Source organism: Erigeron canadensis, chromosome 8 (assembly GCF_010389155.1).
Source record: "Erigeron canadensis isolate Cc75 chromosome 8, C_canadensis_v1, whole genome shotgun sequence".
NCBI classification, from domain to species: Eukaryota; Viridiplantae; Streptophyta; class Magnoliopsida; order Asterales; family Asteraceae; genus Erigeron; species Erigeron canadensis.
The window spans coordinates 46,490,564-46,511,000 of record NC_057768.1 but is presented as its reverse complement, the minus strand read 5'-3'; the positions used below and the strand labels follow the sequence as shown (position 1 = coordinate 46,511,000).

The window sequence follows — 20,437 nt, the reverse complement described above, 5'->3', positions numbered from 1 at the left end:
TGACTTAGTGGTACTTACGTGGTTAAGGACACCAAATTCATTACCATAGTACGTTGAGACAGTAAACCTACGGGAGAACCGAGGCTTTAGGTTGTACTCATCAACTTTGATTCCAAAGACAACGGCACTCCAAAAAACTTTCTATGAAGAAATCGAGTATCCAATTGGGATCGCCAGCGCCCTATTTAAAATATGACAGATTTAGGGTACACGGTGATATCAATATAATAAAAAGGTGTGAAGCAACAAACCTCTTGTGAATCCTTAGCAATTAGCTCATCAACTGTACATCCTAAAAGCTTAATAGCATTATCGTTGAACACAACACATTCCATCATCTCTTGTTGTTGTATACTTGTACCACAACTTGTAACTGTAAAACAAAAGATCAATACAAACTTCCAAAAGTATACACTGATTCACGTTATTTATAACTTACGCTTGACGTGGGGGTGAGTTCCGGTTACAATGAGTACAGTAATATCGAAAATCCCTGAATCCACAGTTTTATAGCATTTTGTGCATTGTAGGTAATTCCAACCTGATAAATCGAAACCAATCACCGTAGCCTCAATGATGAATTTTGTTCCCTAAAACAGTTAAAAAAAACAGTAGCATATAAGATACGATGATGGTCCAAAGATTGAATTCCAACAGGTCAAATGGGACTTTTAAAGAACTTCTATTATTTAGCGAAAACATAGAACAAGATATATGTGGAAATGAATTAACGGGTATTCTATTGTTTCTCAAACAATGTATGAAACAATCTGTAGTTGTAAGGCTGTTGTTGGTTATAGAAAATGGGTCATGTAAATAGGTTGATCATGTGTACAATGACTGCTATAATTACACACAGAACATATTATGGTGTTAGTATCCTAAAAAGCCCCACAAAGGGTAATGTAAATATATAAAATGCAACCATGTTTTTAGGCTGCTCATGGTTCGTGTAAATATGTTTCTAATGTTTCTATAGATTAGTTTTGAGGTTATTGAAAATGGGTCATGTAAATAGTTGAAGTGAACATTGATTGCAGTATAAGTACAGAGACCATATTACACCTTACAACTTTTTTAAAACATTGAAAGTAAAAAATATATAAAATGCAACCATAATTTTTTCTGTTTCTTACCACGTCAACTCCATCAACCATACGCATATAAATATTTGGAACACTGTAACGGTCAGCTCTTCACATTCGGTATCCATCGATTTGAAAAGAACCGGATGAATTGGCCTATAAAGAACAACTTTAAATCAATTAACAGTCCATCATTTGTACTAATGGTTTTACGGATTTGAAAGATGGTCATTTGATACCTTTGACTATAGGTAGCAACCTGGATGAGTCCGGGTTCAAAAAAGATTGTGATGCCACCGTCGTAGTCACTTGTGGGAAAGCTTGGATTAAGAAATTAAGAAAATGATTATTGGTTATTAAGAAAATGTATTATAAAATATTAACGGTAAATATCGTAAACAAATAATGACATAAAGTCCTACACCTACCTCCAAACTTGCGAACCCTGCAACCAGCCAACACTACAACAATATTTGTATTTTTGCTTTCGATAAGATCATCTGTAAACTTTAAGGCACACTCCCCCCATAAAGAAATATTCAATTTCACGTCTTTGTGTTTCAGTAAATAATAATAGACGTTTAACCAACAGTTAAAAACATGGACTGATAAATATGTTACTGTATATGAAACAAACATACCCCGTATCAACAATTACAATGTTACGAAGATTTCGTTGACGGCTTCCGACCCATCTTTATTGTCCAGAGGACCCCATTCGCGAAGAACTCCAATGACATCTATAAAAATATATGTATAATATATATGTTTAGACTCCACTTCAAAGAAAATGGAAATAAAGAGATGATGCATAGTTACCAGTGAGATAAGTATCATCATCAATACGGCCAGCAAGTTTGTCGAAGGACAAAGTCGAATACATAGCGTGGAAACACTGTTGTTAATAGTTGAGGGCTGTACAAAGGTTGATGCAGAGAATCTACATAGAATTCTCGCGTTAATGGCCTATAACATAGAATATGCAAGGACCTTGAATTGTGTATCTTGTATATGCAGCCCTCCTTCACCAAGTTTCTATATTTGTTCCTTAGATTTATAGGAACCTTAGCATGAATTGAAGATCCCTAAGTTTCATAGTAAAAAATATCATCAGTACGGTACATGGTGATGGCAGGATTGGGTAAAAGAAAAAACGGGTAAAGGTAAAAGAACATGTGTTTCAATGATTTTATCCAAAAAAATTTTCATTTCGTAAAATGTAGTGTACTGACAAAAATTGTTTACAGTTACCGCATATGTGTCATGCCAAAAGGAGCTGAAAAGTACGAATCAATTGAACTATACAGATATGGGTAAATAAACTTACTTGTTCATCCACAAATACAAAGTCCTCTAAAAACATGCGACCTGTGTGGATTTGATGAGTCCATTACGTGCAACCATAACATTGATCCTCCATTTATCAGTAATGTCAGGACGCAAATCACGAATATAACGATAAGAATTGCTCATTCTCGACTTAAGATAGCTACAATGACAAGAAAAACAGTCAGAATACAAAAGTATGCAGTTATCTTTTAGAAGCTATTACTTGTCCATGGTATATCTAATGTGTATCGTTACAATACCTCTAGGCAAATTATAAAACACTTTTTGTAGACAAATTCGAGTAAGATTATTAGCACACACCCCTCCATTATCAATATAAAATCGAAGACCTGCTCTAGAGGTTACTCGTGACGCAACAACATAAAGCTGCCCATGTGTAAATACCGGTTTTGGAAGGTATGCACAAACATGATTAAAAGTTTGGCCCTGACTTTTGTTGATCGTCATGGCGAAGCAAACCTTTACAGGAAATTGTCTTCTCTTAAATCGAAATGGCCATGATGAATCAGTTGGAGTCATGTCAATCCTTCCGATTAATGCTTTTTCACCAATATTCCTCCCGGTAATTATAGTAGCCTCAATAACCAAACGACTAATCTGAGTTACCACCAGACGTGTACCATTGCAAAGACCACGTTGCAGAATATATTACGTAATAATATGATTGGGGCACCGACCTTTAACTCAAGTTATGGTTTGGAACCCTGAAAATCGCAACGTATTAAGAAATTCAGGCGGGTACATGATCTGCATTTCTTCCAAGTTTTCTGTGGTGGGACATATCTCATCCGCACTATACAATTCCACCAAATCAGATGGCATGGTTTCAAGTACATGAGAATTAATTTGATCAACGACATCATTAGTGGACAGAGGATGCACCGTCTTTCAAGTACTCATATTGTTGATTCTGTTTGAAAGATCAGGGTATGTACTTGACACAATAGCAGTGGTAGGGTTATCTGATAGGGGAATTAGCAGGTCATCTGGAATGGTAATCCATGTAGCATTGTCTTCATGAGCAAGTTTGATAGCAGGAAGAGTACCATCCCCCATGTCTAAAATCCATTTGTTAAAACACATCATTTGATCCACATCTGCAACATCAAGCGATGGATCACGAAGCCTCATGTTTACAGATAAAACAAATACTCTACAACTACCCCATATGGCAGCTGACTTGTTTACAGATGCAGCAACACCACCCCTCCGTGCATTTTTGATGACCGGTAAAATTTGTCTAAAGTCACCGCCAAGGACCATAACTTTTCCACCAAACATTTGGGTTTCAGCAATGGGTTTATCCAGCTTACAAATATCTCGAAAAGTTCTATCAACAGCTTCAAAAGCATGCCTATGTTGTAAAGGAGCCTCGTCCCAAATGATTAGTTCTGACACTCGTATTAACTCAGCAAGATCTGAAGTGACATCAATTCCACAACACGATTCGTTGTCAATTTCTACAGGTATACGAAATCTTGAATGTGTGTTCGGCGCCTGGTAACAACAATGATGCAATACCAAAAGATGCAACAAATAATACAATTTTCCCAAGGGAGCGTATCCGGGCTATAATGTTCTCCACAAATAGGTTTTACCGGTACCACCACTTCCATAAACAAAAAAAAGGCCCCATTTGGGCATCTACAGATAGCATGATGTATCATACACTTCCTTTGCGATGTATTAATCCACTATACAAAGTGGACCATAAATCCCTTTCTTCGTGGACCATGTACCTCCTTTCATCGGCTATCAGTTTGTTTCTTCCGAATTGAATCAGTTCAGGGTTAACTTGGGAAGGCCTGGAAAATCGCTCAACGACCTATTAGCATTTAATATTGTCTCTATCTTTGGAGGGTGAAATTTTCAATCTCCTCATCAGTAAAGATGACTTCTTGATTCTGTAAACGTAATCGCTGATTGTACAAAACATCTTCAGAAAGATAAGGAAGACTTTCTCTGAAGAACTGGCATGATCAGCAACGGTACAAAACAATAATATGGTCACAAAAAGCTCCGGAGCTGATTTCCCAACTTCCATTGGGATGCATCTTTTATTGATTGGATCCATTCAGTGTCATCTCCTAGCAAATGCAAAGCCTTGCACGCTGACATGAAAGAGTCTTGCTCTACCCCATCCATAGTAAGGATATCTTTGAAGCTTTGAGCCCCACGTACGACATTTAGTAACATCCTAAGATAGTACTTCTGTCCCATTGAAGGAGTGACATAATAAAGACGACCAACAGACTTACCACCACCTCGTGGCTTCCATGCCATGTCTTGTTGATGCCATGTGAACTTCGTTGGATACTCAGGATAAGTTAGATGACGGCCTTCTGGCCATATTTGATTTGCAGTCATCCATTTTGTAAATTAGACTTTGCAGAATTTCTCTCGAAGCAACACTTTCCACACTTTCATTACCTCTAAAACAAACTTTGTTCTCTCCTTCTAAATGAAAGGGAAGCCTCTCGACCGCGATTGAACGATAATGCATTTCGTATCCTAACAATTTCCAACATGCTTCAGAAGCAGACACATAACGACAATTCAGGTAAGCCTCAATTTCGTTTTCTTGTTCCAAAATCGAACGATAAGATGTTCTGTTGTTCTGTCCTTCAATCAAAACAGTTGCACGATCTGGACCTTTATTAAGATAATTGAAAAGGTATTTAACCAACGAACCCTGGTTACACCATTCAACGTTAATATGGCAACCATATTTGACGATCAAGTCAATGTTATGTGGAACAACGAATCGATTATCTAGCAAAATTTCTTTTCGGCCAACAAATGCACCTAGCAAGTAAGAAAAGACATATGATAAAATTAATGGTGCGAAATTATGAGAAGGAAAACCAATTATGTAATATATGTATTAATAAATGAATGAAGTATATATATTATAAGATGTACATATTATAATCCTTTTTTATTTGACATTTAAAAATGTTTGATAAAATGAAACGAAGTGATGGAAAACTGGAAAAGGAAAAGTAAAACACATCCTTGTCTGCGTAACAGAGAGAATAGAAACATAGAATGAGATATTATATATAGGTTTTATTAAAGTAAAACAAATAAAACAATAGGTTTTTTTTCATATAGAATCTTCGTGCATCAATTTAACCATGATCCAATGGTTAAGATCTTGTATTATTTGTTTTACTTTAATACTTGTTTTACAATACACAACCCCATTATATATATATATATATATATATATATATATATACATTAAAAACACAATATGCATTGTACAAGTTCATTTGCTCAAAGCACAATACTTACTTACTTTTATTATTTTTTTTCTTTTACCACTTAAAATTTTTATATTTTAACTTTTATAAGCATCCACAATGGTGTGTTTTTAAAAGCTTTTTTGTGAAAAAGATGCAAGAGTTTTTTATAAAAAAAACTTTTCTCTCCAATGGAAAAAAAACTTTTCAAAAGCTTAAAGTTACTTAAAATATAATTGTTTAAATGAAAGACTAATCGAAAAGCTCAATATTTATCAACCTATAGATTATGTCTTTAACCTATTTTTGTACTACATTAATGTATTTTAACTAATAAAAAACTTTTGAAAAACTTTTTATCATTGGAAAGGAAAGTTTTTTTGTAAAAATCTCTTACACATTTTAAAAAAAAAAAAAAATTGAAAATATACCATTGTTGCTCTAACCCCTAATAATTATTGATTTCCTTTTACCCCTTGAAAAAAAACACCTGATATAAATACTACTTTTCACGTGACTTGCACATTTATACCGAATCAGGAAAAAGAGGTGCTCAAACCCTATCTGGTTCTCTTTGTCTTCATCAACAGAAGTGCCCAAATTAAATACTGTTCAACACCACTAAGGTTAGGTCTTACCTTCTATTCTTGCTTTGCGAAGTGAAACCCTAACCGATTTGTCAAAGTCAAACCCAAACCATGTATAAATGTTGTCTTTTTCTTCTTGTCTTGATTGTATGGTTGTGTAATCGTGATACATGATTGCATATCTAATTTTACGGTAAAGATTTGGTTTCTATTTAGTTCAATTCCTTTTTAGATTCAAACAATAATTAATATTAATGTTAATGTTGGCCGATTATGATGTATCGCTCACAACAATTTCTTATTCGTTAAATAATTCCAATAATATTCAAACAATAATTAAATACTGTCGAGCACCACTAAGGTTGGGATTTGTTGCTTTCAATCAAATAATAAGGATGAACATTTCCCCACTTGTGAGATTAAAAATTAATTTATCTGAAAGTATAATAATTAATTGTATTCAAATTATTACAAGTTAATTAATCATTGATAAATAAATAAACAAATATCTTTTTATTTCACTACATAACATAACCAAACAAGAAAATGAAAGTTCCTCTTTGTTTCTTACATTGATCCCTAATTAAAACCAAACATAAGAATCACTCCATTTTTCTCTATTCCATTCCCTTTCGGCCTTTCCATTCTCAGCACTATACATATTCAACATAGGGCGTCAGATACTAGCCGGGCACCACTTTTTTTTCCACTCAAAACACCCCTTGAAGCAATGTATGTTGGCATTTTAGGGCGTTCTAGGGCGGCACCGGGTGTGAGAACGCCTCACTCCGGCCAGCCTTATCTACAGACCACATAGGCGTGAGTCCCACTACAGTTTTATTTGTTATTATTCATATATCTTTTATTTCCAAACTATCACTCAATAACATGTTTAGTTAGCAGACAATGACATGAATCCCTATAGTCGTCTGACTAGTTTTCTTCGGGCCTATGGTACATGCTCGTATGCTTGGCAGAATCTAATGAGATAATTGATTGGATCTGTTGATTCACAAGAATGCTAAGAACAATTCTTCTAACTATGGTTGATTCAAAATTAAAGGAATACCGACAATCTGAAATTTCACTCACTAACACATACACTTGTGATACGAAGAAAATGACTTTTCATATATTTGATAACGGAATAGTCTCCCATTAAAAAGTCCAACATACTTAAAAATTGCGTAATAAGTCTAGAAACTCATGAAAAAGGCAATTTTAGGACTGAACGATATCCAATGGTCCTTTTGAATGGTCATATGCCCAAAAGAGAGTTCTATAGCTCAAGTTATAACCATTTCAGTAAAACACATCATTTAATTACATGATCTTGGGTCTCTAAATACAAAATAGTTTCCTCCTCCACACTTGGCCCAAATCACCATCTAAACAGGTTTAGGTATGTCCCCTCTAACATATCATGGGACTCTCTCCCATTCATCCTCCCCACATGAAGCCACAAGGGAATTGCCAGCCATCCTTGAACAACCCAATATCATACCAAGCCGCTCTTTGTTTAGCGTCACACACCATCTTAACGATGACCATTCTCATTGGAGTCTTCTGTGTGCTGCCCAATTCTGTGCAAATTATTTGTAATCCGAAAATGCAATGAACCAAACATTTTCATTCCCATTACCCCAAATACTACTCAAGTTGCTTTTTGGTGGCTGTAAATCTGACTTTATGTAAACAAAACATCTTGCAAATCCCATGAAGTCATGTAACTCTGGTTGTCTGAATGTACTTAAGAGAGTTACATAGCAAGTTAATGGCAGTTTTCATGGTTGTCTTGCAATATTGCTGTGCTTATAGGAGAAGTGGCAAAGAAATGATGAACGATATTTTAGTAAGGATGAAATTTTGAAGTGAGAAGTTTACTTAATTATTAATTTGATTAGAACAAGCACCAATTGCAGAAATACAAGCAGCATACATTAATATATATTTTTATATATTATATTTATATTTAGATATTAATGATTAATCATCCGTCACTAGGATGAATATTTTGATAGTACTGTTAGCACCCAAAAATCCTAAGAGATGATGTAAGTCGGTATCACAAGCAATGAGTATCATGTCATCGTCTTCATCTTTGTATTTTAGCCGAAGCTTTTTACTGTTTAACTTAATCCTTTGTGCTACGTTGTTTTTTAGTTCTAAGAGGCCCAATGAAGTCCGGAATGGGAACTTTATCATATCCTTGTTAAAAGTTGCCTTCACTGTCACCATCCTTGTATCTGAGACATTGGCCAGCGTGTGCTTTAGGGATGCATGAGCAAGCGTAGACTCAGAAAGCGGCCTATCAACATGTATGTACGGATTGATCATGTTTACTTCAACTCTGGGTTTTTCTGTGCTCTGATGCACATCAGGGTGATTTCTTTTGTTCATTGCATGCCTGATCAAATTCTTATTCCTCCACCGTTTCAACCGCACCATTAGGCATGCTGCGTGGTATATGAAATCTGATATACAAGGAATACAGCGATGCTTGCCACATCTCCACCACTTGCCAGAAAAACCATGGCATTTCCTTGCACAACTCCACCTCTTAACCCTTACCAGCAATAACACAACAACAGATATACTAAAACGTATGTTTGAAGAGCGTTGTATGTCAGGCACATCAGCAGAACTTTTGTTGCGTAGCTTTGGAAATGGCCCATGGGTGATATCATCCTCTCTGCAAAAACGCTTTGATGTAGACTGACTAACTGAAAAAGAACAAATTAATGAAGCCAAGTATTACTATAACAATTATCATATAAAAAGGCAGGACCATATATACACACCCATATATACATGTAGCATACCAACCTGACTTATCATTAAGGCTCGTAGAAGCTTCACCAATTGGTATTTCATTATGTTTCTGAACTGCCACCAATGTAAGAGATTCTGTTTTACGCTTTCTGATTTGTTTCAAACGGTTGGCATTTGTTTCGCCATCAGTAATGGTATCACTCATCTTCATACTGCCGCAGTTACCTGGGCCCTTTTGTCTGAGTGAGAATTGGTTCATGACATTTGTGGAGACAGTTTTTGTGACATTTTCCAAATTTGATTCCGAATCAGATGAAAGCATCTCAAATATCTTGGCCTTTGTGGTTGCCATTGGTGATAATTGGATACTTTGAAGGTCTTTACTTAGAGATACACTACTGACTTCTGCAGATGCTCCAACTTCTATACTTAATTCGTCACCCCATTCAAAACCAGAAGCTACATCGCTGTTCTGCTTCAACGTTTGCATCAAGTTCAGTACATATTTTCCATCTTTTATGTTCGATGGTAGAAAAAACTCCAACACATAGTCACTGTTGCTTTCGACAACGTGCAGGAAGATTGCAAAGCAGCTAGTCAACTTACTCATGCTTGCGTTGCGGACCAAAGGGTACTCTTCTTCACTGAGTTTGGTTACATCTAGACAAAAGCATGAGCCACGTGATAACAAAGTCCTGCCAATTAAGCCGTACTGGTTTAGGTGTTGTTCTCTACATGCCTTCCAGAAAGGCCACATGCCCAAATCCTGGACATGAAATGGTAGAGCAGATGTTGACATGCATACTTTTCTTCCAAGGCATGTAGTGTCGAAACTGTTACAGATCTTCTTCAAAATTTGTTTTTGGCAAGCCATACTACTAAATGGAGACACGGTCCATGTTTGTGCAAGCGGTAATTTGTGAATAGCACACATAACCTTCAGAATACTCAAAATTTTTTCTAAATCATTTCTCCAATGTTTTTTCTGAACCTGTATATCAGAATGCATCTCCCAGAATGAGATTTTTAAAGTAGCTAGATGAGGATATATCAAAATAGAAAAAAATAGTAGAAGACTTGAATTGCTTAAAAGACCTCGGCCTGACTCACTTTTGTAGTAGGACGATCAAGTGCTTGTGTGGTTGTCAAATCAACCGTCTGCAAGATAACATTTTGGAAATGAGCGAAACATCCACAAAAATACAATAAGATATGATTCTTAAAATTATACACTAAATTTGCTTCCTCTTTGCTGAACGTACATTGGGAGAGTTAATATGATGAAGTAATAAGATTACTGGAGTTTTAATCACACAACTTGAGTCCATTTGGCTCGGGCAAAAATAACAAGCTCCCTTTTATATGAGTTGAACTCTAACTTATAAGGCCCAACTCGAGAACATATATTCAAATTAGATATTTTTATTGAATGTGTCTTTACATATATAAGAAATTTGGTTTTTGAAAAGTATTTTTATACAAATATTGAGCTTTTTGACCCGATCTGTGTGAATCCTCCTGGGCAGAGTGTAACATTAACAGTGTGTTCTTGATTTGTTTGTCCCCTTATTTAAAGGTAAAAGGAAAAAAAGAGTATATTTTTAAAGAGGTGGTCTTTGAGTTTTTCTTATAAAGAGAAGAAAAGAACAGAACAGAATTTTGAAAGAGAAAGGATTACGGTTAGATATATATATATATATATTTTTTAATCCTTAGTTAGATGATTAGGAAATAAACTTCCGCTTCTTTAAAAGTTTTGGAGAATATGTTAGGAATTAAGAACGAATGAAAATTTTGGCATGGGTTACGTATAAAGGAGTTGGTGCTACTGAGTTTTGGTTTGGTTGTAGAGTAAAAGAATGAAGATTTGGGTCAATTTTCTCTCCAGACTCAACTTAAATGAAGTTCACGATGGTTTGGGCCCAGATAAAAGGGTGTATGTGAGTGTAGAGCACATACAAACGAGAGCGAATTACTACATCATCAGATATCAGAGAAATGATGAAAACCTTCAACGCCATGTGAATTTGTCGAACCTCATAAGCAAAACTCGTATACCTAGAAGACAACAACAGTTCAAGAACTCCAATACATAACCCAGTAGTAGACTCAAATACGGGCAAAGCCAAATAACCATGGAGATTGCAACGAATAGCACAATCTAGTGATGGAAAATCTTTGGGGTTGTAATTAGTTACATCAGGAGTCCACTCTGGCTCTCCTCGTCTAAATACTCGAGCAATAGGACTAGGGTCCTGTTCTTCACGGTCCTTACTGATAGTAAAAGGGTTGCGCTCTGAGTACTTCCTATACTGACAAAGTCTCTCATCAGCTACACCAAGACCGAATGGTTGATTCATGGTTGTGAGCATGGTCTGGCATTTCCTGGATATGTGATCAGTCGTCCAAAACTGAACAAGAACATGTTCCTCGCGGAAAGTTGGTAGTTTCAATCCAGAGTATATCTTGTCCCTAGGCTCGAAACCTATATATCATTTACATATAGTTTAGGGTAAGGCACACGTGACAACCATTCACATATGAATGTATGTAATATTAAGTATAACTTGATCTGTCCATATGAGAACGAATTTGATCATATATACCATTCACGTATATGAACCTTTTCCCATATTCATAAAAACGATATATTGGAAACATTTTTAATCGAAAGATATTGCACGTGCATGAAAGAATGTTTCACGTACCGGGGATTGGTGATTGAGATGAATCAGACCGAGAAAGTGGTTCCGATGGTTCTCGGTTTCGAGAAACAAGAAGTGACGTTAGGTATTTTGACTCACCGGCAAACTGATGCGCTGAGGGCTCTAAAAGATCTTTTATTAGAGCCATATCAGAACCAGAAGATGATGATTTTGCCTTCTGATCAATGATAGGAACAATAAAATAAAAGTAAATTTCTGCCATAAACTAATGCATTATGGATGTTTGGAATTTTGGTCTCTGTCAAAACTTATGGGCCCGTATCAACTTTCACTAGTGAGCGAGTGACCGTTGTGGTTGGTTCACCCAACTCTACACCATTTGGTGATGGCTTCATATGCTCCATACCCAACTTATAAAGCTATTTGGTATGATGGCTTTGTAAGAAGAAAGCTATTGTTTATTTTTCTTTTCTTTTTCTTTTTACTATAAAATTTAAAGGTAAATTGTACAGTTTATCCATACTATACTTTTAATCATAATTGGCGACTCATAACTTTCGCCTCCCGATAATATGATTTTTTGTCTCGTGACTCGAAACGTGACTCAACTCGTAAGAGTCAAAACATTTTTAAATATTACATATTATAATATAATTATGTATATGTGACGTCTTTAGAAACAATATATAAGTTCATTGTCTGTATAAATTTACAAAAATATTACATATTCAATAGTCTTCAATCATAAACTTAGACTTTATCTCCAGATTCGCAATAAAAAGATCAAAACTACATTAATAACACACAAAACAATGTAGCAAAATAATATAATATATAACCATAGTATCAAATTACAATAATTATAAATTTGCGACTCATGACTCGGTTCAAATTCATATAGCGACTCGTAAGAGTCCGGACAAAAACGAGTCACCTAGCTAGTCGACTCGTTTTTGGTGTAAATCAACTCGACTCGTAAGAGTCGACCCTCACGTAAGAGTTTAACAGTTATGCTTATAATACTTGTGGATTTTGGATATGAAAAATGCCTATATCATCCTCCAAATCACTTTTACATCATGTATTTTTTTTTGTCCCAGGTAACATCTACAATACCGTGTTACATCAACTGCTTCTAAATCGTTTAAATACACCACACGGTACCACCACCAGCACCATCAATTGGCGTCATCACCACCACCACAATATTGTCACTGTTGCATTGCATAGATATCTCTTTAGAATTAATTGAAAATTCTAGCTTCTCATAAATCCTCACTTAAAGTTACACCTTTTTTTTTATGTAAAACTATTTTTTTTTCTGTCCTTTCATCTTCCTATCTCATTTACTTTCTTTTCCATGCTTTAACCATTCATTTATTATTTGAACTCATTATTGAATTTAATACCCCACAATATAACTAAATATCCAATCAAATAAAATGACTTTCATCCACTTCTTTGGTCTCCCTTTAATTATAGCCATCTTTGGTCTCTATCTTAAAATTTTAATTTTGATATGTATTTTTTAAAAAATTTCATATGGATTTATAAATTTTGACCCCTCTTCGACCTCTTTTTTTTTTCTTAACTTTTAATTTTGTCCTCTTAAATTTTTTTTTATGGTGTCACCCCTGCCTCTTCACCTAATCTTTTAAAATTGTCTTAATGCATATATTTTAATTAGACAGTGATATATGTACCACACAAATATTATAAATCTACTGTTGTTTTGCATTGCATACTTCTAAAATATGATATAAAATGTGTGCCCTATAATAGGTGTATCAAATTGTGTGATACGAAAAACACTTTCCTCATAAATTTGTTGGTGGTAGGGCCCACGTGCTTGGTGAAAGAAAGTGGATCTCTCCACGTTCTATAAAAGTGATAATTAAATTTTGATCATTAAATTTAATTTAAAGGTCAATGATCTTCTAATTTTACCTTTCAAGTTACTCTAAATCCCGTCAGAAGAAAATTGTCCTTTGACAAATTTATATTTACTTTTCAAAACGTACAAAAACTTTTTTCATTAACAGTTGGTAATGATGGAGCCAATGTGGAAAATATCAACATTTATTTGAATATATCTTTACTCTTTTATAATCAAGATGGGACACCTTGTCTACGTCTTTCCTCTAATCACGATTAGGATGGATGTCACCAGGCAGGCCGGCCGCCATAAATTATGCAAATTGACAATTGGAGTATAGAAAAATGAACGGGACCCTCCTACACGCGTTTTTCGTTCATCACGATTTTGATGTTTATATCGACTTTTTGATGGTATATCTTAACCAATGTATTCTAACTTTTATTCATTTAATTAAACAATCAATTAGAATCTTCGATTTAGAGAAAAAACTCTCAACTAGATAACGGGTTTTCTATTGAGACCATGAAAATTATTATTACGACCAACCCTATAACTTTATAAGGGCGCGCAATATATGTCGTCGCTGGAATAGTTTTCTTTTTCTTACATGATCAATGGATGATCCTAGCATTATCTATCGAGTTCATGATTCTTCTATTCATGGTCTGTTCTTAAATTGCTGGAACATTAATTGATATCTATCTCGTTCAAGCCAAATGAGCCTTTAGTTGGTAATTAAGAAGGAGAAAGTGTGACTATTAGGACGGGACATAGTAGAGTCTAGAGAAGACGATCTCAAATCATTTACTCATGAATGGGTTGATTATATATGTTTTAACACCAAGCGAGTAAAAAAAAAACAAAAAGGAACAAACATTGTATGAAGTGTTTATTATAGCATAAAACCTCGTAAAAGTTTTTCGTTTAAGTGTTTAGAATCTTATAGAAATTAGGTAAACCTTTGTGGTTACATGAGAGACACTGGTTATTTACTGAAGATTAGAAGCTTGAACAGAAGCTTTAGGGTCAACGACCCAATATATTTTGAGCTGCACCTCAAATATCCATCTTGACTTGTTGGCCTACTGGTTCCTTACTCCCACCCTCATGTTGCCACCCTTAGGACGTGAAAAAACAATACAAACTAAGCATTATTCATCTCATTTTTCATCATTCTAGTACAAGCCCATACGCTCAATGAATGATTTTAGCCATTATATAATGAGCTGATTTGAAACTGGTGTTACTATAATTAATTGAGCATTCCATTAGCATCGTCTTAAATTGCTGCAGGTCTCACATGGTTAGTGCTTTCTCCACCAAGTGGTAGAAACACCGGCCAGGTTCCTTGTAAATGTGTACTCTTCAGACCTATTAGTAATTGATCAGGATGAGTATTGGTCAAAACATAGTTTTGTGAGGATGGGAACGACACTTTTTTGTAGAGGTTTCTATCATAAGAAGCTGATGTATCAAGGATGCAATTGTTGTGTAATATTGCCATAAGTTGTGTACATATTTTCTCCTTTGATAGTCTATGTAGATTCTGGCAGTCATAATTATAGATTCTGGTAGTCTATGTAGTCATTGATCATATTCCTCAGATTTGCCCAGTCTGTTTGAGGTTGGAAATATTTTGTTTGACCACGAAATTCAGAACAATAACCCTTCCTTTACCAGTTTTTTTTCCCCGAATGAACTCTTCATATCACCTTTCTCGTTGCAATTCTTTATAAATACGGCTCCAAGTTCATTGTGCCGAGTCAGAGACTAGAAATACGGTTGGCAAGTTGACAAGAAAGGAATCAATAATTTCTTCTAATGTGTCATGCAGTGACAATCTGTATTAGTCTATTTAAAATAAAAGCTTATCAGGGCACTGTCTCTTTTACCCAGACAATCTATACAATACTCTGCATTTTTGGTCAACAAAATAAAATTCATTTGTAAATCCAAAATGAAACTTTTGATGTAATAATTTACTAAATCTGAATATTAAAAGATGCAACACGAGCACAGTTTTACAGAAGATACAACCAGCAGATGGATGGCTTTTGTTTGGGCTGAGAGATTTCCATATATATATATATATATATATGCTTTAAGCTTAAAAATGGGACCAGGAGCTTTGATATAGAGGCCAAAAAGAACCAAAAGCTATTTTACACAATGGTTATGAAACATATAACTTTTACAACACTTCCTATCTTTCAAGTCTTGACTAGATACGTCTAGCGATGATGCCTCACTTCGGAAGGAATCGTACACTTGGCATGTATATGCACCACTTTTTAAGTGGAAACCTTAAAAGGATTCCTAAGAACCATAAAAATACACAAGTTCTGGGAAATTTTCCAAAAAGTTCACTTACCCAATATGTCCCAATTAGTTAGCTATCATACCTTGATCTTCACACAGGTTAAATTGATCGTGTCATTACTTCTTGAAGCACGCAAAGCAGCCACCACATCCGCATCATCATAAATGAGTATAAGATCATTTTCATTGTCCCTGTATTTTAGATTAATCATGTTACCTGTTAGCTTGAACCTTTTTGCCACTTTGTTTTTCAAGTTTGACAGTCCAGATGAAATACGAAACTGGAACTTCTTCCGAATCTTCCTAAAAGTTACCTTCACTTTCACCTTTCGAGTAACTGGTAGTACTACACGTGAGTCTCTCTTACGCATTCCATCTTTCAAAAGGTCTTTCTGCTCTACAACATCAGTAAATTCGGCAAATGAGTTTTCCGTACTCGTGTGTGTGAAAGATGCGACATTAGCACAGTCAGATCCAGCAATATATGTCACACTTGGCTCTGAACATGATGAATCCATACGAAAGATGAAGTTGTCAGCCATCCAGTTCGAGGAAGTTTGGATAATATCAGGTTTTATGTGTACAGACAGATCTGTTTGTGGTCCAACAGCTTGAATCAGTGACTTGTCACCCAATTTAAATCCAGCATTGAGATTCTCCTTTAATGTTTGCACCACATTCAACATGCATCTACTACCTTCAACGTGCCTCGGTAGAAAAAACTCTAAAACATAGCGATTATTGCTTTCGACATTCTGCAAAAATATTGTGAAGCATCCGGTTAACTTACTGATGCATGCATTTTGGACTAAAGGATACTCTTCTCGACTGAGTTTGGTTACATCTGCACAATAATATGAATCCTTGGTGGAGAACGCCCTCCCAACAACTCCTCGGGAGCTTTCCAGGTGGCACTCTATACTTGCTTCCCTGAAAGACCACACACCCAAGTCTTGTACATAAAATGGTAGATCTGCTGTGGACAGGCAGACTTTCCCAAAGCATCTAGTGTGGAAGCTATCACAGCTCTTCCATATAGCTTGTTCACGAGAAACAAAACTGGCGGATGGTGACGCAGCCCATGTCTGAGCAAGAGGCACACGGTGGATACTACACACATTTTTCAAAGCATGGTATATTTTATCCATCTCAATTTTCCTGCATACATCTGAAACCTGAAAGACATCTCCCACATAAGAATTCCAATGCAAAGAACAAGATTCAAAGAAATATTTTGCAAAGTGATTAAACCTGATCGAGTAGATATAATTTTAATTTAGATATAAATCAAAAGAGACCTAACTCACCATTGAAGTAGGACCAAATGTTCCTGGGCTTGTCAGATTTTCATTCTGCATGATGACAATGATTTGGATATCAGCAGTAATGAGAGGAAGCATAAACTATAACACATCATAGCACATTTTACACTATATAAAGAAGCAATGCCAAATCAAACACTGCACATGATGTAAAAAAGCGGATACACTAATCTGATAGCTCTTTTAAATTGCATTTAGGTCGAAAGATAGTACACGGAGTATTGAATCTACCCAAACCATTATCAGTTTGTCACCATACTCACACATAAGCACATCGGAATCATAAATGACACTGATTATCAATTTAAAAGAGTAAAGATAAAAACCTTGAGCACGCTATGAACTTGTTGAACCTCATAATCATAACTCGTATACTTTGAAGACATTAAGAGTTCAAGGACACCAACACAAAACCTTGTAGTAGAATCAAACACTGGTAAAGCCAAATACCCATGGAAATTGCAGCGAATAGCAAAATCTTGTAGAGGAAAATCTTCGGGGCTGTAATTGGTTAGATCAGAAGACCACTCTGGCAATCCTTGCATATATACTCGAAGAGGGGGACTGAGGTTGTATTCTTGATGATCTTTATCGATGAAAAAGGGGTTGTGCTCGGAGTACTTCCTATACGAACAAAGTCCTTGATCATCAATTACCCCAAGACCAAAAGGTTGATCCCTGGTTGTAAGGAATTGGTGCTTCCCAGCAGGATCAGGCGACCAAAACTGAACAAGAACACATTGCTCCCGAAAGGATAATTGTTTTAGAGCAGATTTGATCTTGTCCCTAGTCTTCTGATAACTTGGGACAATACTTTCAGCTCCCGGCCTGAAACCTGTAAAGAAGATGCTGTCACAACTTCAATTTTACATGGATGGAAGAGTTTATTAGTACTACATTATGCCTGTTGTAATAGAAATCTTTCAAACAAGGTAACATATGGCATACAACAAGGGTTATGTCAGGGTTATTTCTTGTTGGTTCAATATTTATTTCTAAGGATTCGTATAGCCATACAAATCCTGTTAAGTTTCTTTTAATAGCTACACAAATCAGCAAGGAATGTTTAAGAAACATGTACCGGTGTTTTCGGATTGGGATGAATCAGACTGATGTAATTCCTCATGTGGCACTTCTTTTCCAGAAACCCAAAGTTGCGTCAAGTATCTTGTGTCACCAGATAATGGAATGGTGGGAGGTTCTAAAGGTATCTTGCCAAAACCTGTGTATATGTATACATCACCAGAATCAACTGTCTTTGCATGGAGGTCCATATATATATACGGGAATGTTTGGATCAGCTTCCTGATTTCTACATACACTGTACTGCAGCAGTGGAGTTAGCCTGATTAGTGATTAGGAAAACCGTAACTGATAAGTAGCATACAAATAAAAGACCAATGCAAAGAAGATATATCTATTTCAGTATATGCATATATCAAGAAAGTAAAAACAATAGTAGTTATAAATTTGCAAGATGCAATTCTTATATAATAATGAAGTAAATTACAATGATTACAATGTTAAATTGATAAGCTTACGAACTTTAATACAAATTACCTCGTAATCTGAGCAATAATGTTTTCTTTTTTTTCTGTTTTATCTTTTATTTACCTATGTCATCATGCTAACGTGTGGTTACAATTAACATTCAGTTAAACTATTAATCATATATAGAGATACTGTATTATTTATTACGAGTATTATTAAAAATCTATACTGGTTTATTTTTTATATTATAAAGCAATTAGTATTTTCAGTTTTTAACAATATATCAAAACTACATTTCTATCAATAACTTGTACAACTCGCCGCCACCGTCAATGCCGCCGCCGCCACTATCGCCACCACCACACTACCGACGCATGCCACCAACAACCATTACCGCCACTACTACAATTACACGCAACATCTCACGGTTATCGTTCTAATTATTATTAAGGAATATAAAGACTTAACTCGGGTACCCTGTCCATTCTATTTTTTTCCCCGTCCATCAACATGTATAAACCTCCGTCCACCGGCCTGTTTGGTAGACAAATTAACCAAACCAGAAGCATGCTAAAAACACATATAACCCCAAATAATCGAATCCAAAAAATACAAGTAATAAATGAAGTAAAAAGACAAAATATCTAAATGGACCCAAGATGTATGTGTGTGTGCGCGCGCGTGTGTATATATATATTCCAAAAGTAAGACAAATATATAGATTTAATGAGACATTAAGCAATTAGCAGTTCTGTAAAAGAAAAAAAAAGAAAGAAAGGTGGGAGATGATCAGACAAACCTTAATTAATACCCCAAAACAAATATTATTATTATTAGATCGGACAGGCAATTCGATTCGACCAGTGGTGGAGCATGCTATATATATCAACTGCCTGGTTTTGGGAGATTAATTCTATATATGTTAATGAAATTAATTAATATTAATCGTCTGAATTTTTTGAGAAATATATGAGAAGGCGGAGGAGGGAGGAATTGAAGTGTAGTAGGTTGGCAAGTGGCCAAGTGGGTTTGGGTTTTGGTGTTTTGGTTTGTAAACATAAAACATAGTGTGATGTGAGCATATACTTGTCATTACTGTCATATACGACTTAATTAGAATGTTTTTCCTTTTACTTCATGATTGATTGATTATAAATGGTTGCATGTATCTGTCGATCTTCTGAAATAATTAATTTCCACTCATTCAAAGACCAATTTAATTCACCACACGAGAGTGTTGATTAACGTAAATCGATGCAGTCATTCCTATTCACAATCCAATTCAAAGATGCTATTCATTAAAAAATTAATTTTTCTTTTTTATTTCTATCCAACCCAATAAACTCAACTTTTATACTCTCTTCACAACTCAATCAAACTATTATTTTAATATATAATAATAATATTCTATAGTTTACATTTGTTTATTAAAATTAATTTTAAGAAATTAGAAATATTTTTTTATTTTAAAACACTAAGTTATATAAGATCATAGATAAAAAAAAAAAAAAGAAAACTTACTTAGATTAAAAAAATATTCATATTTAACAAACATACTAGATAAAGCAACTATATCACTGTACAATCTTAACATAAAATAGTATATATTCAACTATATATGAAGTAAAATTATTAATTGAAGAAAAAATATGCATATAACAATGAATTATACATATAAAAAATTGAGCAGAAAGATGAATATATAGCATAATATCTACGTG

At 35.0% G+C, this 20,437-nt stretch overlaps 2 protein-coding genes across 2 annotated transcripts; both read right to left on the bottom strand.

The window, feature by feature from the left end:
* Positions 1-8,131: 8,131 nt before the first annotated feature.
* LOC122578078 (protein NLP7-like) lies at positions 8,132-12,097 on the bottom strand. Its single transcript, XM_043749947.1, has 5 exons — positions 11,748-12,097; positions 11,049-11,524; positions 10,150-10,197; positions 9,094-10,030; positions 8,132-8,990 (listed from the first exon to the last, which is right to left on the bottom strand). The coding sequence occupies exons 1-5, from the start codon at positions 11,965-11,967 to the stop codon at positions 8,254-8,256; spliced, it is 2,418 nt and encodes an 805-aa protein (XP_043605882.1). The 5' UTR covers positions 11,968-12,097; the 3' UTR covers positions 8,132-8,253.
* Positions 12,098-15,691: 3,594 nt separating this feature from the next.
* LOC122610992 (protein NLP7-like) lies at positions 15,692-19,772 on the bottom strand. Its single transcript, XM_043783944.1, has 6 exons — positions 19,516-19,772; positions 18,283-18,551; positions 18,130-18,145; positions 17,552-18,083; positions 17,211-17,255; positions 15,692-17,078 (listed from the first exon to the last, which is right to left on the bottom strand). The coding sequence occupies exons 2-6, from the start codon at positions 18,497-18,499 to the stop codon at positions 15,981-15,983; spliced, it is 1,908 nt and encodes a 635-aa protein (XP_043639879.1). The 5' UTR covers positions 18,500-18,551; positions 19,516-19,772; the 3' UTR covers positions 15,692-15,980.
* Between the last annotated feature and the right edge of the window lie 665 nt (positions 19,773-20,437).